The sequence below is a fragment of the Carettochelys insculpta genome, chromosome 27, assembly GCF_033958435.1.
Source record: "Carettochelys insculpta isolate YL-2023 chromosome 27, ASM3395843v1, whole genome shotgun sequence".
Taxonomy (NCBI): domain Eukaryota; kingdom Metazoa; phylum Chordata; order Testudines; family Carettochelyidae; genus Carettochelys; species Carettochelys insculpta.
Genome location: NC_134163.1, coordinates 6285681 through 6312878, shown reverse-complemented (window position 1 = coordinate 6312878; position 27198 = coordinate 6285681). Strand labels below are relative to the sequence as shown.

At 51.1% G+C, this 27198-nt stretch overlaps 1 protein-coding gene across 4 annotated transcripts; it reads left to right on the top strand.

The window, feature by feature from the left end:
• The first annotated feature begins 8425 nt into the window (after positions 1-8425).
• On the top strand, positions 8426-26607 carry LOC142002221 (AN1-type zinc finger protein 5-like). Of its 4 annotated transcripts, none has more exons than XM_074978146.1 (7): positions 8426-8593; positions 10593-10700; positions 14490-14663; positions 16287-16380; positions 17911-18029; positions 19936-20046; positions 23171-26606. In XM_074978146.1, exons 3-7 carry the CDS (start codon positions 14513-14515, stop codon positions 23317-23319), a joined length of 624 nt encoding a protein of 207 aa, XP_074834247.1. In that variant the 5' UTR covers positions 8426-8593; positions 10593-10700; positions 14490-14512; the 3' UTR covers positions 23320-26606. The 4 variants fall into 4 exon arrangements, with proteins under 4 accessions (XP_074834247.1, XP_074834248.1, XP_074834246.1 ...); XM_074978147.1 differs by lacking the exon at positions 8426-8593 and adding an exon at positions 8759-8908 and having other exon boundaries at positions 16290-16380; XM_074978145.1 differs by lacking the exon at positions 8426-8593 and adding an exon at positions 8759-8908.
• The last annotated feature ends 591 nt before the right edge of the window (positions 26608-27198 follow it).

The following is a 27198-nucleotide window of genomic DNA, read 5'->3' as shown; positions in this document are numbered from 1 at the left end:
GAAGCCACACAAGCAAATCCACAGACTTCCCAGCTGCTCTACCAGCCCAGACCAACAACCCACACAGATGAGAGGCTCTTAAGCCTGTTTCACCCAACACCCCACAGATTCTTCTGGGCCCCAAAGGGTCCAGCCCCAGACCCCGGTCAATGTATACTTGGATCTTGCCCAACTCACTACATTATCCAATCCTTTAGATCTAAATATCTAAAGATTTATTAATAAAAAAGAAAGAACAGGGTTAGACAGAAGCAATACTTTGCATATACCAGTCATAACTATTGATGCAGCCAGTGATGTTATTTGCTGATTCTTGGAAGTCTCTGAAAGTTCATTTCAGGTTACATAGATTAACTCATTGGAGCAGTGTAGATCCAGCCCCCAGGGTCCACATGCTGGGACATGAACCCTTGGAGATCAAAAGACAAAAGATTCAAGATGGACACTGCTAAGTCCACACCATCCTTTTTGTTCATGGAGCAAGACCTTTTCTCCTTCCCATAGTCCCTTGAGGGTCTGCCTCCACCCGACTTAGGTGGGCTGTTGTGGCAAACTGCCACTGGACGAATCCCAGGAGGTAGTCTCAAATGTCTGAGATGGACCAGTTCCTTTGTCTCAGTCCATGTCACCTGACCCATGGGCTACATTTCTTTGACAAGTCCCGAGCCTCTGGTATGCAGATTCAACTGTCTGAGCCTTTGTTTATAGACCATTGATCCTGGCTGGGGCTGACTTCACACCTCTGATCATGAAGCTCAGCACTGAAACATTTTCTAATACAGCTACACAGCTAAACTCTCTCACTTTACCTACATACATGGTACAGCAATGGTCTGAAGAAGTGGGTCTGTCCCACGAAAGCTCATCACCTAATGAATTATTTTGTTAGTCTTTAAAGTGCTACTGGGCTGCTTGTTTGTTTTGATAGTCTATAGACTAGCACTGCTATCTCTCTGTTGCTATTCAACATGATACAGATGTGTGAGTAGCATACCTAGATTAAGGGCATCATTAGCTTTCATTAGACACCCCACGCAACCCCCCACAACAATATTTGGGGCCAATAGCCATACTGGGCAATAAATGGCTCGCAGGCCCAATATAAAAATCCAGTCACATGACACACGGCACTAAGCTCTTATGTAGCGTATCTCATCAGTAGCTCATAGAATCATAAAATGAGGGTTGGAAGAGACCTCAAGAAGTCATCTAGTCCAAGGCCTGGCTTGACAAAGATGGACTATATGTCAGAGCACTTTACAGTGGCACAGAAGTGTCATTCCCATTTCACAGATGGGGTAACTGAGGCCCAGAGATGAGAACGATGCTCCCAGGGTCACAGCAAGTCATTGGCAAAGCATAGTGGAGTCAGGACCTCTGACACCCAGTTCTGTGCTACGGTTGCTTGCCCATGCTTCAGTTTTGTACCTCCCAGGGCAAGCGGAAGCCAACAGCACTGACCAGCAAGGCAGGTTCTCCCCAGGGCGTGGGCTGTGCATTAGGTGTGCCTAAGCAAGCCTAGGCCCTGAGCCTGGCCAGGTAACTCCAGGTGCAATTTAGTTCTTCCTGGCTACGTCTACACGTGAAGCCTACATCGAAATAGCTTATTTCGATGTAGCAACATCGAAATAGGCTATTTCGATGAATAACGTCTACACATCCTCCAGGGCTGGCAACGTCGATGTTCAACTTCAACGTTGCGCGGCACCACATCGAAATAGGCGCTGTGAGGGAACGTCTACACGCCAAAGTAGCACACATCGAAATAAGGGTGCCAGGCACAGCTGCAGACAGGTTCACAGAGCGGACTCAACAGCAAGCCGCTCCCTTAAAGGGCCCCTCCCAGACACAGTTGCACTAAACAACACAAAATACACAGAGCCGACAACTGGTTGCAGACCCTGTGCCTGCAGCATGGATCCCCAGCTGCCGCAACAGCAGCCAGAAGCCCTGGGCTAAGGGCTGCTGCCCACGGTGACCATAGAGCCCCGCAGGGGCTCGAGAGAGAGCGTCTCTCAACCCCTCAGCTGATGGCCGCCATGGTGGACCCCGCTATTTCGAAGTTGCGGGACGCACAACGACTACACGGTCCCTACTTCGACGTTGAATGTCGAAGTAGGGCGCTATTCCTATCCCCTCATGGGGTTAGCGACTTCGACGTCTCGCCGCCTAACGTCGAAGTTAACTTCGAAATAGCACCCGGCGCGTGTAGCCGTGACGGGCGCTATTTCGAAGTTAGTGCCACTACTTCGAAGTAGCGTGCACATGTAGACACGGCTCCTGTGAACAGGAATAGAGGCAGTGATGGGCAACCCAGGCTAGTAAGTGGGTCACATGCACGGCCCTCCAACTCAGCAGGCCATGAGATTACTGCAACCACGATGCTCTCTTGGGATGGGGCAGTTTTGCTAGCGCCGCTGGAGTGCCTAGGATTTGCGGGTGCGCTGATTGAACCGTAGCAGCGCTGTGATTGGATGCAGAGGATGTGCATGCTTCTCCCGGTCAATGTTACATCCCATCCGTGCCCACCTTGCTCCCTGGGCCCTTGCTCTGCATGCAGATGACGGTAGTAACACCAGTAGGAAGAAAACGACACGGATGGAATCCAGTGGAATTTGGCAACTCTGTGCGTGGGCAACACGTACACAATGTCTCACAAGCCACAGAGAGAGCCCAGGGGCTGCAGGCAGTCCCCCACTGAAGGTAGTCCCTGATAGCCCCACAGAGGGCCTGCAGGGACTGGCATTTCCCATTTTAGCCAGCAGAGGGCGCTCCAACCCCACAGACCCACCCCACTCCTTTGCCTAGGAATAACAAGAAGTCTTGTGGCATCTTATAAGACTAACAGATATTTTCGAGCATAAGCTTTTGTGGGCATCTGATGTGTCTGACGAAGTGGATCTTTACCCATGAAAGCTCATGCTCCAAAATAAAATATCTGTTAGGCTCATCCCTTGCTATAGAGCACAATCGGGTCCCACCTTTCTGCTTGTTGGTGAATGCTCATAAGAGGGACACTAAATTCCCATTAAAATACACGTAAAAGTCTCTGATTTGTTCCAAGTGCTCCTAACTCGGGGAAGGAGCGGCAGCAGGTGGCGCTGCTTTTGAAGGTAAGTGAAGCTTGGGTTGTGGGGGCTGGGGAGTGTTGAAGGCTGGGGACAGTCTGGGGCATGAGTGGGAGGGAGGGTTAAAACCTGCTGGCAGGTTGGGTCTGCAGGGAGGGGGGTAAGGCTCGTATTAGCTGGGGGCGTTCACTTGTCTAGTGAACAAAGGTAGGTGTATGCGTCCCTCGTTTTAGTGAGTACTTGTAAGTAAAGTACTCGTTTAAGGAGGATGAGTGTAGCTGCATTTCCAGGTAACATGGGATCTGTCCATTTGTCTGTCTGTCCTGCCACGGGCCCCCCAGGACCCCGGGCTGGGCATCACCCCCATCACTGGGCCAATGAGACCAGCCAGCAAATGGCCCAGCCTCTCGCTGTCCTGCCCAAGCCCCCACAAGGCAGCAGCCTGGCTGTGTGTCTGTGTAGGGGGGCATGGGAGAGGGTGTTGGGTCACTGCAGCCAGGAGCATCAAAGGCCCTGAAATCCTCCAGCCCTGGCTGTTTGGAAATGGAGCACCTGGCTCCACAGCCTCTCTGCTCCTTGCCCGGGGCCTTTTGAAGGGTCCTGCTGGGGGTTCGCACCAGAAGACGTGAGTTCCCTTTCTAGCTGGGCCACGGAGCTGAGCTGAACCCTGGCAGCTTGGTGGAGCAGGGGCAATCTTTGTTTGACTCTGCACCGTGGTCCCCTGGTGATAGCCAGATCCCTGTGTGACCTCGCATGGCAGATCCCTGGCATTAGCCATGTGGTGCTGGGCACGTGGCTGACGTGCCAATGGCATGCTCCTGCCATTGGCGTGGGGCCTGAGGAGCTGCTGCTCTCACTGTGGACCCGCAGCGGGCCGGGCTGCTCTGTGGCCAGCTGCAGACAATGCATATGCATTGGTATTAAGTCGAATGTTGATGGTAACTCAAGGTTTGTTACTGGGATGACCCAGCCTGCTACCAGGCCTGGGCACGGGGGCCTTGCTGCTCTGCCCATTCACTGCAGCGCTGGCTCCCGGTGCCCCCGCTAGTCCTGTCCTGATCTCCTGAGCCCGCAACAGCCCTCTTGTCCCTGCTCTGGGTGCCCCCTGCCCACAGCTCTGCTGATACTCTGCAGGCCCATTCAGCAGCCCCCCTATCTCCCCCCGGGCACCTGCTGTCCACAGCTCTGCCAACACCCCCAGCCCTGACCTGCAGCCAGCTTTGTACTTGGGCTGGGGACATTCACTGGCCAGGCTCACTGTGGGAAGGTGTCACAGCGGAGAGGGAGTGGGAGGGGGTGAGGCCCTGCCCCCCACCCTTAGGCAGATGGGACTCTCGTTCCCCAGGGTGGACAGATGGTTTATTCATCGACAGGGACCCAGCATAGAACAGACTTTTCAGCACAGAAACCAGAAGCCATCAGTACGTACAGTCCACCTCAGGGAGAGAGGCCCAGAGGGGGTCAGAGCCAGAGCCCTGGCTGTCCCACCTTCCTCTCCAGCCAGCAGAGACACCCCACTTCCCTACTGTCCAGTTCAAACCACAGCCGCCAGGCCCCTCCTCCAGGCTTTGTCCTGCCACAGGACAAAAGGCGTCACCTGGTTGCCTAGGTTATGAAAGGCACAGTCATTGAGTCCATGTGGCTTTGATGTCTGGGTCTCTGTTCCTTTGTTCAGCCCATCTCACCTGACTGGGAGGTGACCTCATCCTCAATTGTGAATCCTTTGCTCTAGAACGTTTCTAATACAGGTATAGAGCCAACAGTTATAACCTTACGTACACACATGGCACAGATAAACAAGGAGCATATACAGCTTCAGTGAATCACCAGCTTTCACTGGACACCTCCCTTGGCCCACTTGGCACAAGATTTAGTGCAAACTTAACAGAATGGTTATAGAAGTGCTTTTATATTAACTGTAGAAATTTGGTAACAACATAGGGTGTGTGGGTGGGGGTGGAGTTTCTGGACAGGGGCCAAAGGTTTTCTTTTGGGAGGTTTGGAATGTGGAAGAGGCTTCCAGACAGGGACAGACAGTAGGGGTGTGTGTGGGGTCTGGAAGGGAGAGAAGGTGTAGGAGAGGGTTTTGATCTGGGGCAGGCTTTTCGGGGAGGGGATGGGAGTTCTAGGATGGAGTTTGGCTGTGGGAGTAAGGTCAGGGATGAGGCAGAGGGTTAGGGTGCAGGAGGGACCAGGTGGCTGAGCAGGGGGTTGGGGTGGGATACAGGCTCAGGGAGGGAGTTAGGGTGTATGAGGGAGTTCAGATCTTGGGCAGGGTTTTTGAGTGGGCAAGAGTTAAGCTGCACGAGGGAGTTCTCACCATGGGCCAATGCTTTGGGGTGAAGGTACTGGCTCTGGGAAAGAGTTTGAGTGCAGGATGAAGTTCTCACCTTGGGCAGGGTTTTGGGGTGGAGGTACAGGCTCTGAGAAGGAGTTAGGGTGTGGGATGAGGATCTCACATTGGCCAGGTGCTTTGGGCTGAAGGTGCAGAGCATTGGAGCAAGTTTGGAGGTGGCATCCCAGAAACACATTTGCTTTTTTCGCAACAGCATCACACTGTTAACTTATATGTTAACTTATATTCCACTATGACCCCTAGATCCTTTTCTGCAGTGCTTCTTCCTAGACAGTCACTTCCCATTCTGTATTTGTGAAACTGATTGTTCCTTCCTAAGTGGAGCACTTTGCATTTGTCCTTATTAAACTTGACTGTTTACCTCAGAATATTTCTCCAGTTTGTCCAGATCATTGTGAATTATGACCCTATCATCCAAAGCAGTTGCAACCCCTCCCAGCTTGGTGTCATCTGCAAACTTAATAAGCGTACTGTCTATGCCAATATCTAAATCATTGATGAAGATATTGAATGGAATGAGATCCCTTTGGAACCCCACTTTTTTTGGCCTTCTAGCATGACGGCCAACCATTAATAACTACTCTCTGAGAATGGTTATCCAGCCAGTCATGCACTCACCTCACGGTAGCTCCATCAAAGTTATATTTGCCTAGTTTATTGATAAGAAGATCACACAAGCCCCTATCAAATGCCTAACTAAAGTCTAGGTAAACCACACCCACTGCTTCTCCCTTACCCACAAGACTTATTATCCTTTCAGAGAAAGCTATCAGATTGGTCTGGCATGATCTGTTCTTCGCAAATCCATGCTGGCTGTTACCTATTACCTCATTTTCTTCCAGATGTTTGCAGAGGAATTCCTTCATTATTTGCTCCATGATCTTTCCCAGCACTGAAGTTAAACTGACTAGTCTGTAGTTTCCTGGGTTATTCTTTTTTCGTTTTTTATAGATGGACACTATATTTGCCCTTTTCCAGTCTTCTGGAATCTCTCCCGACTTCCAGGACTTTTCAAAGATGATAGCTAAAGGGTCCCACACCTCCTCTATCAGCTCCTTGAGTATTCTAGGATGCATTTCATCAGGCCCCGGTGATTTGCAGACATCTAATTTTTCTAAGTAATTTTAAACTTGTTCTTTTTTAATTTTATCCTCTAAATCATGGTTTTCCAAACTGGGGGGCCTGCCCCACTGGGGTGTGTGAAGAAATTCCAGGAGGGGTGTGAGGCAACCCGGTACCCCATGCTTCATTCCCCCTATTCCAAGAAAGAGCTGGCCTTTGCTTCCAGCTCTCAGCCCCTGCTGTTTTAGATGAGTGACCCTGCACAGCTGCTATAAAAAGCAGACTGCTGGCAAAGACCTACATAGAGCTAGCTGCCTCCTGCAAAGGAGCATGGCTTGGGGCAGGGGAGGGTAGAGGAGGAGGAAGAGGTGGTGGTGGTAGAAGTAGTAGTGGTAGTGGTAGTGGTAGTGGTTAGACAGGGGACTGGGGGAGTGGAAGGAGATGTGGTAAAAGTCAGGGGCTGGTGGTGCCTGGCTCAGGTGGGTGGCTTGTGGGGCTTGGGTGGCTGGCCATGGTGGGTGAGCAGCTGGCCCCAGCTTGGGTGGCTGGCCTTGGCTTGGGCGGGCAGGCAGCTGGCCCTGGCAGAACGCAGCTTAGCTGACTGACCCACTGTTTGGGTGGCCAGTTTGGGCAGCTGGCCCTGGAGGCTGGTGGACAAGCAGGCAGCTGGCCCCAGAAGCTGGTGGGAGGGCGGGCAGCTCTGGAAGCACAGGGATCTGGCAGGTGGGTGGCTGGCATGGACAGCTCTGGTGGCTGGCACAGGGCTTGGGCAGCTGGCCAGCTGGGGCTGTACCAGGCATCTGCAAGGTGGGGGCTGTGCCATTAGCCTGGCCTGTCCATAGTCGGCCTCCAGGCTGGGATGGGGTCGGCACAGTGTCTGGCACCCCAGCCAGGGCTGTAGCTCGTCTCTGTAGGGCCTGGACTGCACCTGCAGCTCTGTGACCATGCCAGTAGCTCATTTGGGGCACAGCTGGTGCCCATGGGGCCTGTGCCATGTCCGGCATGGGGCTGAAACCAGCCTTCGCAGCCTGCGACTGGGTTGGTGTTAGCCTAGCATTGGTCAAGGTCCAGCAGGAGGTTAAGGGGGCCACAGGGCTGGGGGTGGGGTGGAGAGGGAAAACACTAAGGCTTCGGTGGGTAGCGCACAGCAGGGCAGCACAGCTCCATTAAGTCTGCTATCTGCTATTTTCCAGATAATTTTTCTCGCAACCCCATTCAATGATTAGTACACAATCCACTCAATGTTGATGTCGATACATTGCCAGAAGTGCTGCAAGAACAAGCACTTGAAATAAAATATGATTCAAGTGCAAAGGAATTTCAAAAACTCAAGCTTGGAGGAATTTTGGATAAAATATTTCCCAATGTACTTCAAAGTTGGGGAACAAGTGCTACGCGTTATTCTTCCATTTTTGTCAATATCCCCTGTAAAAAAATCTTTTCAAGTTTACTCGCATTAAAAACGAAACAAAGAAATCGACTGGACGTCAAAAACGACTTGCGTTGCGCACTTTCATCTTTCAAACCTAGGATTTCCCCACTTGTGAAGAAAATGCAGCGTCATCCATCACATTAACTTATTTTGTTTCTGCTGTTTCTGCAGTTAAATTACCTTTGTATTAAATTTTTGGGCCAAGAAAAGCTATTTGTACTTATTTTTAATGTTAAATAACAGCTGTATATCAAGTTTTTGTGTTTTAAATTATGAATTGAATTTTTGGTTACGGGGGGGTTGGATGATAGTAAAGAAGAGGTGGAGGTGGGGTGTGAAGGTCTCTCAAAAATCAAAAGCGGGGTGGGGGCGTGATGCTGGAAAGTTTGGAAACCGCTGCTCTAAACCTACCCCGTCGCCTCCAGCATTCACCACGGCAGGCGTGTCTCCAGCACACTTCTTGGTGAAGACTGAAGGGAAGAACCCAGTAAGCACCTCTGCCGTTTCCAACTTTCCTGAGACTGTTTCTCCCTCCTCACTGAGCCTCGGACCTACGCAGGCCTTGGTCTCCCTCTGGGCAACCCCAGCCCGCCCCGTTGTGGCTGGAGGGTCTCATGTCCCCTGGCATGTGATGGGGGGACACCCCCAGAACTGGACAAAGCAGCTCTACCTCAGGTATGGCTGGGGGCCGCGTCCTCACACCCCTGTCCCCCGTGACAGGAGTCATAGATGTCCCCGCCCCCGCGACTGGGGGTGTCCCCCCCCCCGGCTGGGGGGCTCGTGTCCCCGCCCCCGCGACTGGGGGCTGCCACCTACCAATCGCCACGTCTCCCGGGCGCCCCGGCCCGCCTTCCCCGGCGTGGGCCTGAGCGGACGGGCCGCCGCCCCCGCGTGACCGCTTGTGCCGGCCGGGTCGGCTCCGCCCCGCACGTGGCTGCACCGGGCCTGGCCGGGCCGGGCCGCTCCCGCTGGGCGGCGGCCGGCGGGCGGGTGAGTGAGCGCGGCCGGGTCGGGGCCTGGAGCCCGCAGGCCGGGAGGCGCCGTGGAGCCGGGGGTGGGGCCCGGGCCGGGGGAAGGAGAGGCCCGGAATCCGACGGGCCGCGTGGTGTGTGACGCTTCCCCCGTGCCGCGCAGGCCGCAAAGCCCTGGCCTCGATTTGAAGCCGGGCCGCCTTTGGCTGCGCGCCGCCCGAGGGTGCCAGGCGCGGTGCGTCGCTGGGCCCCCATTAGGGGCCGGCCTGGATCGACAGCGCCTGGCGGTTCAGCTCCGTTCTGCCCGCGGGGGCCCAGAGACCGGGATCGGGGCAGGGCGTCCCCCACCCGCAGCCGGAACAACGGCCCCACACCCCTGTCCCAGCCCTGCCCGGAAAGAGAACCCGGGTGTCCGGCGTCTCCAGTCCCTTTGTCCTTACCATAAACCCTGCTGGGCTCCCAGAAGTCCTGACACCAGGTGCCCCTGCATTAACCACTAGATCCAGGCTGAGCAAATGCTTTGCATTCAGCTTCACTTTTCATCATATACGGAGGTGCACGTCTCAGAGGTGGGAGGTCATCGCGTCCAGGGCTGAGCACCATCCCCTTTTTTTAAAATCTGTTTGCTCCAGATGCCTAAATAGCTCCTTCAAGGATTTAGCTCACAACCCTGGATTTAGCAGGCCAGTGCTCAAACCACTGAGCTGTCCCTCCTCCCTGCCGTTAGCAGCCCCCCCCACCTGCTGCAACCTGTCCAATGTAATCCAAACTGCTGGAGGCTTCGCTTATATCCATATGAAGAGACAAAACCCTTTGGCATGTGTAAGAAAATAAGTTTGAACAGCGAGAAGTTCTATGGCACCTTAGACTTACAGAATTTTTTAGCCAAATCAGTTTGTAGAATGTAAAAACTTTAATTGGCATATTAATGTGAATACACTGACGTAGAAACAGTGACATATTTCAGCATTTTTAATGAGATGGATGAGCCTGAGATCCAGCTGCCAATGGTGCCTCACCCCCCTCTTCTGAAATTTTGCACACGCACCCTGAGGGGATCCAACCCCCAATTTGTTCACCTGTGCCCTAGATTACACTCACCCTACACTGGTAATAGAAGGCCTGTCTCCCATTGCATTACTAGTTTAATTATAAAGCTGTGCTTCATTCCCAGGTTTATGGCTAGAAGACAGTAGTTCTGACTCCTCATTGCTTTATCACAAGGCCGTGCTCCGTCTCCCAGAAGTTTGAGGGAACAAGTGACTGAAAATAAACTTATTTTTAATCAAACCCTTTAAACAGGGTCTTTTAACCCTCTCCCCCGGCCGCTGATGAATTGGCTTTATAAAGGATAATCCCCTGTCCGTTCTCGCTCTGTTTGCTGAGTACAGTGTTGATTCCTCCACACCCATGTTGCCATCAAACGTTTCTATAGCCCCATAAGCATACACTGTGTTACACAACCCGGAACAAAATGCACCATGTGCCCCAGAGCACTACAAAGGCATCACAGACGGCAGTCACATGAGTGCCTGTGGGGAATGAACTCTGGATCCTCAGATTAAACTACTGATTTCTGCCATGTGCCTGCAGTACAACCCATGCACACCCACACATGCTGCTCTTTTTCTACGTAGGGTCTTTTATTAGCGATCTTGTGTGTGTGTGTGTTGTAACTGTGTCTTTCATCCTGTATTTTTTAGGTTGGACTTTCATGTTGGCCTGTTCTCCCTGCCAGAAGGCTGCTCACAGGAGTGGAGTGAATTCTGTGCCAGGCAGAAATCAACAGCTGGAGCAGCTCTTGAGCTGAGGTGACTTCCTCGAAAGGTTGGGTGTGGGAATCTGAGAAGGGACCCAGTTCTTTGGGTGGGGAAGATTTAGTCCAGGAAGCCACATGATAGAGAAGTTCCAGCACGCTGAGCAGTGGGTCAGGTTCATTCTTTTGGCTAGACCCTGATTTCTGCTAGGAAGTGATGCTGTTGGTGTAGCAACCCCTTCCTTGGTGATAGCAGCAGTGGGGGGTCCTTCCCCAAGCTCCTTGGGTCTTTCTGCACAAAGGTGCTGGTTCAGGAGAAGATGGGTTGTGATAGCAAAGAGAGGAGAAGATTAGACTTGTTTTCAGTGACAGCAGCATTGTGCCAGGACCAAATTTTTTGCTGAGGTCACCTCCATACTGGGGAATTTGCTTCATTCTCCAAACCTACTCTAGCAGTCTCTGCTTGTGACCATACTTTGGTTGCAATGAGGTTTCCTGCCTTGGACCCATTTGTTGCCTCATTAAGACCCTCTGTTGGGATCACATTACCTTATTTATTAGCATGTCTACCCAGAGTCATTTGCATCCTTTCTCTGTTAAGGTTGCATGCTTTGTCCTCGCTCCTGGACAGTAATGAAGGAGAGCAACCAGCAGGATCCCTGTATGAATCTGAAAGGGTCTTCAGGCCACACCCACCCAACCCCTCCCATACACAAGGACGCCTTGGGGATGGGAAGTTTGGAGCTGGAGCAGTCCCTGCTAGAGGGGGAGGCATCCACAGCCAGCCCTGTCACCTGCCTGATGTGATTTTGTGTTTGTATGATTTTATGAGAAGCAATCCCATTCCAGGCACATCCTGTTTTCCTGGCACAATTATGTTGCTTTGTTATGATCAGAGGAAGCTGTGTACTGAATTTGCTGGTCCTAGCTCTTGCCATTCAGGAGGAATTGTTGAACAGATAGAAAAACCTTTTAAAATATGTAGTAGATTTTGCATTGGATCAGCTTTCATAGCATGGGTATGGATAGTGTACTGTTTTCACCGTTACTTCTCTGTGATTCCGGCAAGTCCTATTGAACAAAAGAACTTTTTAAATAAAGGCCAAAATATTCAAAATGGCCACTCTTCTCAGAGCACCCAAAATTAGAAGCCACTTTCAAAAATGAAACTGAGAAAAAGTGTTACATCCAGGCCCTCTCACGTTCCAGGACTTTGCTTCAGTATTCCCAGTGTGGAACAAATTAATCTCATCCATGGGCATCCTTTGGATGGTCCAGCGTGGAGGGGGTTCATTGAACCTAGAATTTGCATGTGTTTGATGGGAAGGGTAGCATCAGTCTATGCTGTGTAAAGGAAGAGTTCAGAGTAATATTAAAGAAATGCTAATCACCCAATTGAGGACAGAGGAGAGTGAGCTAGTAAGAGCTGAATCCTTCCCCCTCCCACAGGAACAGCTCAGGGGAGGGGAAATGTTCCTTGTTCCTAACCCGTTGTTCCCTCTGGAGTCTGGAAGAAGGATTTGCAGGCACAAGGCTCTCTCAGGGCTGTGGGGATCCTTCCATCAAGTTGAATGAAGCAGCGGTAACTCCAGTGGGGGGGGTGTTGAAAAAGTGTCACATACTTGCTAAGAAGAGTACTGTGCTGGAGCACTGGCTGCACTCCCCACCCCTCAGCTGATCGACCCCTTTGCCACCCAGCCTACATAGAGGGACACGGTAGGGTGTTGCTGTGCTACTTCTGTCCCCCTCTCTCTGGAAGCTTTGGCAAAGGCAGAGTGGAATTTCCTGTTGCAATTTCTAAAGGCTTTGCTTCCACTGGATAAAAATTATTTTCCTGTACTGTGTACAGCTCGAAGCCAGATTCTGATCTGCTCTTTAACCAGTTTCAATATAGAGTAACAATTCTGAAATCAGTGAGTTCACTACAGATTTAGAACAGTAAAACGGACCTCAGAATCTCACCTGCGCAGTAGGAGAAGTTTCTAATCTGTGCTGCTGGGTGTCATTTTTTTGTGGGACCCTCAGTGTAGAAATGATGTGGATGCATTGGAGAGGGCCCAGTGGAGGGCGCTACAAACATGATTAAGGGGCTGGAGCATGTGACCTAAGAGTAGAGGCTGAGGGATTTGGGCTTATGTAGTTTGCAGAAGAGTAGAGTGAGGGGCAATTTGATAGCAGCCTTCATGTTCCTGAAAGGGGTCTCTAAAGAGGATGGAGAGAGACTGTTCTCACTAGCCACAGATGGCAGAACAAGGAGCAATGGTCTCAAGTGACAGAGGGAGAGGTGTAAGTTGAGTATTAGGAAAAACTATTTCACCAGGGGAGTGGTGAAGCACTGGAATGCGTTGCCTAGAGCGGTGGTGGAATCTCCATCCCCAGAGGTTTCTAAGTCCCGTCTTAACAAAGCCCTGGCTGGGATGATTTAATCAGGGTTGATCCTGCTTTAGGCAGGGGCCTGGACTCGATGACCTCTGGAGGTCCCTTCCAGCCCTGGGATTCTGTGATTTTTTCCCTTTCTCTTTCCATTTCACTGCTGTTTGCTACCAGGAGCTGTTGCTTATGTTTTTTGCTTGAAATAATTCAGTGGAGTTTGGGAATACAAATCATGCAGCGCATCTGAAGGTGAAAATGCCCAGGTGTGAAATTAGTTGGAAGGTGAGATTTTAAGAGGCTGGCCAGAGATTGTGTGTGTAAAAGGTTTTACAGAAGCTAGTAATAGGAATTCTGTTCACGTTCATAGCACACTGCCATCAGGCCATTAGGAAATTGATCAAAAACCACAGAAATGTATTGAGTATTGGGGGTAGCCATGTTAGTCTGGATCTGCAAAAGCAATGAGGGGTCCTGTGGCACCTTATAGACTAACAGAAATGTATGAGCAGAAGCTTTCGTGGGCATCTGACAGAGTGGGTCTTTGCCCACGAAAGCTTCTGTCATACATTTCTGTTTGTCTGTAAGGTGCCACAGGACCCCTCGCTGCTTTTGCAGAAACTTATTGGTATTTAAACATTCTCTTTGCAATATTTTCCAAGTTAGTTATCACAGTTTTGGGCTAGCGCGTGAGAACCAGAAAGCGAAACTTGCTGTTAATGAAAATGAAAGCTGTGAAGTGCAAAATGTAACTTGCCCATCATACTGGCTGAGCCTCTCTGGTCTAGCACTCTCTAGTCTGGAACACCTGTAATCCAGCATGATTTTGGTTAACCAGACAACCACTTACCATGGGTGTGGCCTAGTTTCCCATAATTCCATAAAGTTTGTTTATGGCCACCAGTCCTGGCTCTCCATGTTCTGTGAAGTTATTTAGCTGTAATTCACCCATACATGTCTTCTAAGAGCCTTCTAAGTGGAAGTGTCAGTGATGTGCTAGAAAGTATTGACATCCCATGGTCCAGGAAATTCGTTCAGTACTGGTCAGATCCTGAGGTTGCGGAGCTAGAGAGTTTCAATTTGTAGCATGGTCTGTTTAAATACTTTGATTTAGTGATTGAGGAAGCTGCTTTTAACACGTCTAAGGACATTTTTGATCAGCATTTGGGGCCTGATTGTGCAGTCCTTACTCAGACAAGTAGACCTTACTCATGCGGATATTCCTGTGACTTTAGTAGAACTACTTGTGTGGGGAGGGACTGCTTGTAATCCTGTGTCTATTGACTTTAGTGGTGCAGGACTTGTGAATATCAGTTGTGGAGTTGCCACAGGCCCTGATTTAGCAAACACTTGTGTGGGAGCATAATACCTCTCTTGGGTAACTATGTGCGTCTCCTTTCTGGGCACCTGCATTGTACAAGGAAATGTCATGCCGATTCGTAACCCCTGTATCTCTCTTGTTCCTGTTTTGTAGCTGAGTGCACTGGGAGAGAGACAATGGCCCAGGAGACGAATCAAACGCAGGTGCCAATGCTGTGTACCACAGGCTGTGGATTCTATGGCAGCCCCCGGACCAATGGGATGTGCTCAGTTTGCTATAAAGAGTATCTGCAGAGGCAACAGAGCAGTGGCCGGATAAGCCCCCCAGGTAGAGGAAATGTGCAGGGATTGGGTATGTGGGTGATATTGTAAGAAGCCAAGGCAGAACAAATCGAATATAGCGCTGCCCCTCACCTGACCTGCCGCTACTGAGACAGCTGAAGTTTCTGCTTCAGCCTCTGGAGCCTGGTCTTTAAGCCGGAGCCCCCAAATCCTGTCACTGTGTTAGTGGTATTCAGCCTGACCCACGACTCCCATTCATTGCACTTCAGTAAGCTGAGGACACTGGATGTCCTGAAGATGACCTGAGTCTTGTTGCCATCCAGCTGCTCCCTGCGCTCCCAGTTACTGCCAGAGACGTGGAGCCAGATTCATCCCTTGCACAAGCCCCCCCAAAGTCAGGAAATGGCACCAGGGATGAAACTGACCATTTGGGATTGTCTAGAGTTGCCAACTTTCCCAACCGGATGGACTGAACGGTAGCATCCGGTGTGTTTGTGGTTGGGAAAGTCGGCACCCCTAGATCTGTATAATTTTCTCATCTCCGTAGTGCTGACAAGCCACAGCAGTGAACCTGAGGATCTGATCCCTGCTACTAAACACATTAGAAGTACCAGTGAAAAGAGAGGCAGCTGTGAAGACCAACTCTGCTCTTCCAACCATTATCAGGATTCCCTCTGTCTGGGAGGGGTTGTGCAGACACTGGGTGTACGGGGATTTAAATAGCAAAGTGGGTGATGCCTGATAAATCCCTTGTATCATTTTAACCTGAGCAGAGCAATCCTGTGCTTGATTTCAGTGTTGGGGGGTGGTACACCAAGGAGACCCTTGAAAGTCCCCCTCAAGGACTGAACTCACAACCAGGGGTTTACAAGGGCAGTGCTCTAACCACAGTCCACTAAAGCATTTGGCTTAGTTCCTCAGCTGGTGTAAATCAGTGTATTTCTCTTGTAGCCGCTGGAGCAACACTTATTTACAGCAGCCAAGAATCTGGTCCAATATTCCCTTGAAATATTTTCCATCCACGTGCAGAATAAATTTCGTTATGTGCACCAAGGCATGTGTGGAGGTGCACTGCCAGTAGAAACACACACTGCTGGCTGTGAGCAGCTGTGGGTGCTCTGCCAATCAGCAGGGCAGTATTTGGATTTCTCTTGAGCGGCTGTCAAAGTGCTCAGCTTACAGGGAACACTGCACCTTTGGCTTTAAGCAGGGGCAAAGTAACATGTGGGTTCACAATAAGGTGAGCGCCTCTGGCAGCCCTTTCAAAGGGCGTGTCAGTACTGAGGAGCTGAGGTGGAGAATGAGGCAACTTGGTTCTCACCACCATGGAATTGAGGGGAATTCTGAAAGAATTGCTGCTGTGTCCAGTGCTATTGAAACCTGATGTTGCAGGGGGCTGATCAGCCTCCTGTTGAAGCCGGTGAGTTGTGGGTTCTCAGCACTCTGAGCCTGTGGGGGCAGGTTTTCAGCATCACCAGTCAAAGGGCTCAACCAAAATTGCAGTTACTGATCCCTTTGGCAAAGGCAGGGTTTGTGAGCCTGTCTGCAAGCGACAGCAAGCGACTCAGGAATTGGTTCCTGGCCTGCTGTCCCGTGGCTATTGGCTAACACCTGTGGAGCTTGCTGATATTTCTCACAGTTCACTGTGAATGTGGGGTTTTTGTCTTAGCAGCAAATGGTCCCAGCAACAGCCTTGTGGCTTCAGAGCCCATCCCAGGGCAGGGCCCAGAGGGAAACTCCATGCCTGAAGATGTGAAAGCCAGGTAGGGGCCAAAAACTCTGCACTGACCTAGCGATCACTGTGGGACCAGGAGAGGCTTTTATTCTCTGCCTAGTAGCTGATTAGCTTCTGTAAAGCAGTCTAATGTGGTCACTGACTCAGCATTCACCTCCCAGGCACCAGGGCCAATCCCGAAGCTTCTGATGCCCCAAAGGTGACGTTGGCGTTGGCGTTAGATAGGAGATGGCATCCACCTGTGAGTGTCATTCCACCTCCATGTCCCCCATACTGCTGCTGCATGGAGTTCCGCTGGGATTAGCCCCTTTCCTTTCCATCTTCCAGAGGAGTGTCCTGGCTGTAGTAACAAGCCTCAGGGCCTGATTCTTTTCTCAGGCTTTTGTGAAGCATAATTCCATTGAAGTCGGTGGACTTGCTAGTGTGACATGGTGTGAGTGAGAGGGACACACTACTTCAGGAAGCTGGCAACAGACAGCTCTGTGCATAGCAAATGTACTGCACCTGGGTACAAGGGTGATGGGGGTGTAGGAAACCCCCGGGCCACTGGAATGAGGGAGAAGGGAATCAGACCTGTTTTCTCCAGTTCATTGCTGTGAAGTTCAGCAGAGTCCTGCCTCAGCCTGATTGGCTGGGCGTGTTCACTTCAGCACAGCTGCCACTGGATGCAGGGGCGGCCAGCCTGCCCCACATCTCATTTGGAAGCTCTGTTGAAGAAAGAGTGAGATTAGCCTTGCCTCTCGCCTAGCTGGAATACAAAACATGTGGGGTCAAGTCCATCCCCTCTGTGGTTCCATTGGTGGTCCACTGCTCTTAACCCTGAGTTGTATTATGCCCAGAGCTTTCAAAAGCTCCAGGTGATTTTAAAGTCAAAACCAATGATAAAGATGCATCTGAAACAGGCTTTACTGGAGGGAAAGGAAAAAAATCCAAAGCTTAGATGCTGCAGAGGAGAAAAATCGAGTGCAGGCAGCACAAGCAAATACTTGCCCTGAGGGTAAGGAGGTCTTGTGCAGACCTTCAGCAAACTGACCTACAATACTAAATTGTAGTAAACAGAAATCTCATGCAAGGTTCTGCATGTTCAGCTCCAACAGTGACTTAATTCCAAACACCGACTGTAGTCAAATGCAGTTGGTCTGTCTCAGATGTGTCATATGCCACACCAACTGGTGGTAATCTAATCTAGAACCCTGTCCTGCATCACTAGGGCAACTCGGTCCCAATTAACAGCATCCTTTCTATTCTTCCTCCGCTCTGCCATTTCCGCACAATCCTCATCTCTATCTGGTCCAGTCCTGGCCCTCCCTCTCTGGACTGTGAATCAAGCCCATGGCTTTGGGATGTAGTGGGTGGAGGGAGGCTGAGCTCACAAGTGTCCTAAGAGGAACTTGAACTCACATCTCCAGTGAAGGGAAGCTATTGCTCTACTGCCCGTGCATTCTCTGGGGCTGTAATGAAGTTATTTTTATGGGCTGAAGATGCCTCCCACTAAGCACTCATCAGAGGAGAATATTTCTGTTTGCTTTGTGGTTTGTGCTGTTGTGACTGCACCCAGTACTCAGACTCCTGTGACCCATCAAATGACAGCCATGAGCATATCCAGAGAGGAAACCAGCAGCGAAACACTCGGATACGTCAGCCCAGAAGAAATCTCATCAGCATCCTCCTCACCAGGTAGTCAGCCGTGTAAGACTTGACGTGACTGTGAATGATACCAGCATAACAATCTGATTTTAAGCAGTAAATAGAATGCTAGCCAGGAGCTCTAGGGAAATGTGTCTGAAAGGCAGTTTCCTTGTTTCACAAGGACAGAGCGCAACAGATCACTTTTTGTGCTGGGAACGGAGTAGCCCCAAAGCTTCAAATATCTGTCAGCGAGCTAATCTTCCATGATCTCCATCGTTTTAAAATCTTAGAAGGCCTGGAAGCAGTCCTCAGCCTTGTATGCTGTGTCCTCAACAGCTGCTCTTGATGACTCCAGGTTGCAGTTCCAGACTCTCTCTCTTGAGGGATCAGTGATGATCAACCTAGTGTAGGTTAATAGCAGAGGACTAGGGAAAAGGCCTTTAGGGTTCTGTTTCTGGTAGGATTGGTGACTCGCTCTGTGCCTGCAGCTAAGTCACATTGTGTTCCATTGTGAACCATTGTGTTCCTCACTTTACCCATCTGTAAAATGGCTATGTTAATAATGGCCTGCCTTGTAGAGGTGTTTGTAAAGTGGAGGAATGCAAGTGTCAGTGCTAAGCAGGGAGCAGCTTCTGGCTGATCAGTTACAATGGGTTTGGAGCCATAGCAGAACTACACACTGCCATGGGTATGCCCTACCCCCACCCCAATCCAGTTATTTAACCCACATCACCCATTTGTTCCTTTTGCAAACTTTTTACAAATGGAGTGTTGGCAGTTGTTAAAGACACTGGCTCCTGCTGCTGTATTAAACCATTGTCTCAAGTGTAGGGACGGGACTCCTCCCCATGAGCGCAGGGCTTGGAAGGAGTCAGTTAGGTCTGAGTGCGGTGGGGGTGGCTGTCTGGTAGGCAGCACAAAGACAGAGGTAGCTTAGTCTGGGGGCAAGGACACTGGACAGGGAGTTGGGGAAACCTGGCTTCTAGTCCCTGCCACTGACTTGCTCTGTCGTCGTGAGTGAGTAACTGCACTGCATCCTCCTGGCTCTTTTCAGTGCACTACAAAGGTTAAAGCTAGCCTCGGTACGTCTTCACAAGCTGCCAGTCACACCCAATGCTACAGGGTAGATGTTGCTTTCTGGTCCAAGGGCTAGACATTCCAAAGTGTTTAGGCTCCTCAAGATGTAGATAGATGCCTAGTGGGAGTTTCCAAAGTGCCTAGGCTATTTAGGTGCCAAATTCCAGTGAGGCACCTAAATACCTTTGAAGCCTGGCCCTTTGAGTCTGAGTTCCCACCAGGAGAATTGGGATAGTGCTGCTTACTTACCTGTGTACAGCATTGGGAGACCGACAGATGAAACAGTGTAAGTGTGAACAGTTGTTATTCATATAGCTTAGCTCACACTCTGGACTGAGACGCAGGGGAATTGGAGCTTAGACAAATCATCCTCATCTGTAAAATGGATATAATCTCTCCCCCATCTTCTCTCTTGTCTTGGTGGTCAGATCTTCAGGGCAGGTGGTTTCTCTCGCCGTATTTCTGTATGGCTCCCAGTGCAGTGGAGTCCCTGTCTCCATTAGGGCCTCTAGGTGTTAGTGCAATGCAAACAATATCTAGGAATGTTACCTAAGAACGGCCAGACTGGATCAGGCACTGGCAGTGGCCAGTGCCAGGTGTCCTGATGGGATGAATAGAACAGGCAGTCATCACTCCCTGTCACCCATTCCCAGCTTCTGACAAACAGAGGCTAAGGGACACCATTCCTCCCCATCCCGGCTCATAGCCATTGGTGGAGTGAACCTCCATGAATTTATCTAGCCCTTTTTTGAACCTCATTAAGGTCTCGGCCTTCACAGCAGCCTCTGGCAAGGAGTGCCATGGGCTGACCATGCGTTGTGTTTGTAGCCTCAGATGGGGCAGGAAAAGAAACTCTCTCCTCCTCTCTTTGTTCCAGGGACCCTTCTTGAAATATCCCAGAACTCTGCTGACTGGGAGGAGACTGCAGAAAAACCCAAACAGAAGAAGAATCGCTGTTTCACTTGCCGGAAGAAGATAGGGCTTACTGGTAAGAGCTATGCAATGGGGCAAGCGGCCTGTGGCCAAGAACCACACCTGTTGGCTTTAGGGAAAGTGGATTTTTGAATTCATGAAATGGTGTCTGGTTTCAGATATTATTATATGGTTTCGTAAGCCTTCATCCCCATCCCTTCGTTCTGTGATTGTCTTTGATTTCATGAGATGAGCCAGTTTGGGGGAGTCGGAGTTTGGCTGTGAAAGGTCCCCGTGACGTTGGTTTATGAGAAGTGTGGTGGGTGGGATGCTGTGTTTTGAACTCTATGGAACCCACAGCCCTCATGTTCACAAGCCCTGGCAGAGGGCAAGGACACAAGTCTTGTCCATTTGCATGCTGCGCTGAGCATTCCAGTAGCAAACTGAGCAGCACCTCTCAGTGTCCCTCTGGTGCTGCCTGGCAAAGCTTCTTGCAGAAGCAAAGGGAATGGAGGTGGTTCTCAGTGACTGAGGAAGACAGCTGGTGACCGTGTGCGCCTTGGTAGTTGGGTACCCAATATGGAACAATGAAGCAGCGCTATAGCACTTTAAAACCAACAGAATAATCTAATAGGTGAAGAGCTTTCGTGGGGCAGACCCACTTCTTCCGATCTCCAACCACTTCCTCTGACCCAAAAAAGTTTCCCCACCTGACTTGAATACACAGCTGTTCCTGGGAAAGAGGGAGCTTGACTGGCCAGCTGGCTGGGCCCTCTGCCCTTCAGCCATAGCGTAGTTAGGCTTTTGTTGCATATTTGGTCTCATCTACCAGTGGCTCCCAAAATACACCACAGACCGTCAGCAGCTGCGTAGGGCCCAGCTCAGTGGGGCTCCTTTTTTGGTTGGCCCAGAGCCACTGTCATAAAACCATCATGATCTGTGTAACGTGGGACGGACGTGCTAGGCTGGGCTGTTGTAAAGCACTGGGTATCAGCCTATCTCTGTGGAATTCAGTGATCAAATCCCCACTGAGAGTAAGAGGAGCAAAATTAGGCCAGTATCAAGCATCCGACCCCCATCCCCTGCCTGCCTGTGGAAATTAACTGGACTCTGCCCACTTCAACAAAAGCAAGATCAGGCCCTTCCTTACGGGCCTATGGAGCTTAATGGTGAGAAGTAACAGGGTTGTTCCAGGTAAGCAGCATTAATATCAGGTCCTGTAAGATGATAGAGGCAAGAAAATTCATTGAGCAATTAACTTGGCAGCATTTCCTTAACAGAAACATTACTCCCCTGAGATTAATTTTCCCTGGAAAAAGTTAACCCCAGCACTGTGGAGGTCACGCTGTTTGAGCAGAGCTCTCTCCTCTTTAAGCTAGTTCTAGATGATGTTCAGCAACATGAAATTCACACGCGAGCCCTTGTTTGAACCAGCATTAATGTCCCGTGGGTGAGATAAACCCAAGGAGCCTGTGCAGTTCCTGGCACAACAAAGCCCTGATCTCGATTTGCAGCCTTTGGGTCCTGTCGTGGTCATGTTTATTATTAACATGTCCACTTCTGGTACACAGCGGAGGGAGGATGTTCTCTTTGCGCGGACTCTCCCAATCTGTAGGCAGCAGGGTGTCTTCCTGGAAGGGAAGCAGCTTTCTTACCCAGGGAAAAAGGCTGTGATGGGAATAAACATGCTGGGTAGCTTACAGGAGTCCTGTGTCTTAGGATAAAGCTGATAGGTACCTGTGCCCTTGGATTATTAGGTGGGGATGTTACATTGCTTGCACCAGTATCTGCGAAATTGTCCTGTAGCATGTCACTTCTAAAAAGGTGTTACAGGAGGCGGCATTCCCCAGTGAGTAAAGTGCTGAGCTGAAGTTAGGAGACTAGGGTTTTATTCTGCTACCAAGTTGCTCTGTTCTTGGATTTCCCAATCTGGAACATGGGGATAATGGTGCTGGTTAAAACACCTTTGAAAAGCATTGCCAAAGTGCAAAGTGTGCGGGGGAGTGACATTTTATAAGAAGGGGTGCAGTGCGATCGGCCAATCAGAATGCATAGATGCCCTGAGTCAAGCAGTGGGGGCAGACCGCGAGTTCCCAACTTAATAAAATACCCTCCTGTGGTCCTCTTACCGAGCACCCATCCCCCTTCAGGGTACCCCTGGAGCCTCCCAGCACCCCCTTTTAGAGCATCGCATCCCTTCCTGTGGTCCTCCCACAGGTTGTGAGGGCCCCAGATAATTGTAGGATGGAAAAGTGGGGCCTGGCGTAAAATGTTTGCTCGCCCTTGGTCTAAGAGCTAAACCGATTCAGTGTCGGGCTTCCAAGGCATAGGTGTCTGAGTAGTACACGTGCATAGTTGACTCCATCCAGAGGCACGAGAGATGTTAGCCCAGAAACACAGATCTCTGGAGAAATTTCAAGGGAGCCAAAAGTCAGATTTGGACACAGTTGCAGTGAGCATGATTCTTTGGATGAAGCAACCCTACATTGTCCAGTTCCAGCCACGCTGTTACTTAATACATTGCAAGATGCATCAAAACACAGCCCAGCCTCAGTTGTTGGAGTTTCCATGAGCTGCTGTCTGAAATAGGGTCATTTTCCCATAGAGAATTCCTTCCATTATCTTGTTGTTCAGGCACTTCCTGGTGCCATCCGCCTGACTGTGGATAAATGGGCTGTACGGGATCTCTGACGTGGCTTGCTGAGTTTGAGCCACACCTCCTGCCACCACTGCACAAAACCCCAGCTGACTCCTGGTCAGCGGCCATTTGAGAACCGGAAGCCTGGTCTTTTTTGGCAGCCTGCTGACCTGCTGTGACTTCCAACCCTGCCTCCTGACTGGTTTGCTAGCCCTTCTCTAGTGACTGTGAGAATGCCTGGGCAGCAGCACTGCTGAAAATCCTTTCCCACCCTGTGGGGCAGCTGAGCCGGTCACAGGAAATCCAGTGCAGTGATGGCTGAGTTGCTGGAAGCCATCCACCTGAACAGCTGAATGAGAGTGCCTCCTCTGAACTGCCCTGGCTCAGTGTGCGCGGGGGGTGGGGGATCCCTTTATAGTGTCTTTCTCTGTCCACAGAGGACTCGCAGGCAGTTAGGTATAAACTGGGCATCCACGAGTGCCAGGAGCTAACCCTCTTGCTCTGTTAGCGTCTCCTCCCTGTGATTAACGCTGCTGTGTCTCTCTGGAATTCTCCTATCCAGGCTTCGACTGCCGCTGCGGGAACCTGTTTTGTGCCATCCACCGGTACTCGGACATGCACAGCTGCCCCTACGACTACAAGGCGGAGGCGGCTGAGAAGATCCGCAAGGAGAACCCCATCATCGTGGCGGAGAAGATCCAGAAGCTGTGAAGGAAGCTGAGCACTTGAGCCTCGTGGCCTGGCTTTCCTCCTTCCCCTCCGAGGCATCTGGGTTCCTGCCAGAAGGTGAGGAGACTCAGCAACTCCTTTCCCCTCACTGCTCCTCCTCTACCCAGTGCTCAGTTGACCTGTTTTAACCCGGTTTCAAAGAGAAAGGGGACCTGCACACGTGCCACCCGCCTCGATGTTACGAGCTTTGGACTTGTCTTCCAGCAGGGCTGCTGGCTCGGCTCACTCAGCACGGAGGAGCTCAGTGGCGCGTCTGTCCTGTCAGCAGCCCTGTGCTTTGCTGTGAGCATCGGCGAGTTGCTGCCACGCCCCAGTCTCCCTGCCCTCAGTAGCGTTCACGTGTGATGCAAGGAATCTTGGCAGCCAGCGTCGGCTGCCCTCCCGCCAAGGCATTTAGTCCCAGACATGGAAAAGAGGATTCTCTGTTTTCAGCTCTGAATTTCTCCCCTTCCCCTTCAGAAGCTGTGGATGTAACAAGGGAATGGTTAAGCCGCGGTTGTCGGTACAGCAGGGTTGGCTCATGGCTCACAGATGCTGCAGCAAACCAAGTTACAGCCACGGGCTAGGACTGTTACGGAAAGACACACACGCCTCTTTTCCTTGCGCCGGCTTTGTGGGAGGCTGGGCTCAGCCGCGGGCGCTGCTTTGATCTCTGGCTGCACGCACAACACTAGCCTCCTGTTTGACTGCCCCATGTGCGGAAGTTGGCAGCTTACTGAGCCAGGCCGATTGTAGACCCACTTAAGCCCACATGCCGATAACCCCCTCCCAGTCTTTACCTGCTGCCTTATCGTGTGATTCTCTCTTATCAGGGTTGTGCGCAAAGCTCAGACCAGCAAACCTGCTCCTCCTCCCCCCTTTGCTGCACGCATGCAAATCTCTGAGATCTGTCCTCCCTCCAGGCCTCGCTGACATTCAGTGGGATTCTCTTGAGCGCGGGGATCTGGTGGGGAATCACACTGAGCCTCTGGCCTCTCCTAGTCCACTGCTTGTCTCCAGGGTGCAGCAGTAGGGCGGAGCCTCAGCTGTTCTAAATCATGGCTGCTCCATTGCCTTGCAGCTGCTAAGTGGGCTTGTAAGGAGCTTCTCCTGTATTGACCCCTCCGTGCTGGTCCCTCCCATTCCCAGGTGTGAGTCCAAATGGTCCCAGAGCGAGATGCTGATCCTGGAGCTGTGGAGAGAGAGATGTGTTTGAAACTCACAGTATCTAAATATGAAGCCTGTATTAGGTTGCAGGGTGGGGAAGAGAGAGAGAGTGTGTGTGCGTGCACACGCGTGTGTGTTTGTTGTGTTTGTTTCACACCTGTCCACCATTGAACTTCCACTTACCTTCTGCTGAGCCTTGGGCTAACTCTCTGCAGAGACCTGAATTTCAGCTAGCCATGCAGCTGCTATCACGGCAGCAATCTGCCCCTGCTGCCAGGGGAGCTTGCGGAGAGGTGTGTTCAGCGGGGACTCAGTCCTGATCTTTTCGCCTCAAGACCCACCACTAACCCAGCCATGTGTGTGTGTTCTGGAGCAAAGAAAGTGAAATGAGCCCCTGGAGAAGGACGCCCTGAAGTGTCTCTGCCCCACTTACAAACTACCCCACTTGATAAACTTATTTCCTTAAACATGAGCTTTAGAACAAAGGAGCAGAGAGCAGTTAAATTCATTGGGTGGGCCAGGGTGGAGCGGCTGTCAGGTGACACAGAGGTCCACAAGGCAGGGGCCCATTGACGCCTGCTGAGGACAAAGATTTTTAATTTTTCTACCTGGATCCAGCCTATTCGGTCTCTTCTCCTCCCCCCTTGGCCCAGCAGCCTTCCCCACAGAAAGTACCGAGGATAAAGAATTCAAGGGCTAAATTCTGGGCTCACTAACACTAGTGTAAGTCCAGATAGAGCCTGATTCACTAGTGCCTCCCTCTCCAGTCTTCCACTGGTGGAACTCATTGATCTCTAAGGAGCTGCTGCATAATAATACACTGATGATTCTGACCCCTTGTGTGCAAATCCAGAGCAGCTCCATTGACTTCAGTGTGGACGTGCTGAGCGGGTTCCTCTGCTGGTGCAAACTGGCTGGTTTACCCCAGCTGAGGATTCGGTCCGGGGCACAAATCCCAAATAGCGCTCCTGACTTCCTGGCGAGTTCTGGGTCATTTCGGTTTCAGCAGCATCCTGGATGTGGCAGCGTAACAGCAATGAATTGGAGCCGAGCTGTGAACGCTGAGCAGCTGTGTGGTATGTGCCATAACACGTGGAAAGAGGGAATGTCTGTACTGGGGTCGTTCCAGGTGTGCACAGGGCCCACGTCTGGTCTCCAACAGTCTTGGGGTTTGGTTTCCTTCTGCGTCCCCCTTTTGTTAGCCTAAGTGGACTGGTGGTGGTGGTTAATCCTAGCTCCGAAGGGGGTGAACACTAGGGGTTTCTTTGAGCTCCCCCAGTCTGACATTTAATGGTATCCAGTCTCACCTTGAGCTTAGCAGCAAACCCACTCTCTTGGTTGACGGATGAGAAAGGCTTGCTGCACCATGGCTAGCTTGGTTCCCTAACCTGGCCCCTTCCTGTGTGCCTGTGGGAGCCCTGGAGCCCTTCCCCAATCACACTCTTCCAGTAGCATTCACCTTAAGCCTGGGAATTCTTTGGGGGGGTCGGGGGGGCAGTTCATCGTGTGTGGAAGTCCAGGCGGTGATGAACCAGTTTTCTATTTCTTCACCACTTCCTCTATCTCGTTTATTCTTCCTAGAAAGTCTGATGCCAGATACGTAAATATTAATATATTCTAGTTTGCTTGAATGGTTTCAGCTCCTCTGTGGTGATGTGGCTCTGGAATTCTCAGGGCATTCATGCAACTCTGGCCATTTGATGGCTCTGTCTGTGGATGAACTGCTGATAGCCCCCAGAACAGCTGTGTGCTACAGGCATTCCTTCCCCCATTTGAGTGCCGTGGTGTGGTCCAGCTCCTGTCGCTGTTGGCAAAGTGTGCTGAGAGCTGCAGGTGAGAAGAGCCAGGCGGTGTTACGAGCGGATGAGTGGAGTTTCCCTCAACACATCTTGCACCTGTTTCTGAGCTCACTGGCCCCAGCGTCAATCAGGAGTAGCTCCATTAGAATCCGCCAACTCGAGCCTTTGCCTTGTTCCTTGGGTCATTTAGTGCTGTGTAAAATGGCTTGAAATTCTGACTTGCTGGTGAATTTCTGTTCCCTCTGAAACACCTGGCACTGGCCTCAATTGGAGGCCAGGATCCTGGGTGAGATGGACAATTGGTCTGACCCAGTGTGGCTGGTACATGTTTTACACACCCACTTTGCACTGATGTAAATTGAGGGACAAGGTGCAAAGGGAAGGGAGCCAGTGGCTTTAGGCTCAGAATTGGGCCCTGTCCTGCTCTGTTAATTGGGATGATGGCCAGGTCTGGCTGGTCAGAGGTAGTGACCGGCTGGCCGCAGAAAGCAGCATCTTCAGTCATAGGGCTGTGCTGCTACATGATGCCTTGCAAAGTGCCTGAGCTAGCATTCCGGCCCCCTTGCACCTGCCCAGCGGCAGAGCTCATCTTGGGCTGGATGTGAGGTGTCTGCACAGCAGTCAAAGGGGAGTTGCAGCACCGGTGACACCCAAGTTGGTATTAATGCTGGAGCAGTGACGCTGCCATACCACAGACCAGCTCAGCTGGGTCCAGGGTGGTCCTGTACCATGTGCTGCTCTGGCTTTGCTACTCTTGATCCTGAGCTAGCTCAACTGATGCGAGCCTAGGGGTGTGCCCGTGCTGCAGCCACACCCTGCCGTTGTGCACACAGACCCCAAGAGGCAGCTGGAGCCTGGGAACAAGCTTTAAGGGGTAGTGAAGCTGCCATGGCGCTTCCCTGCTTGTCCTGCCAAG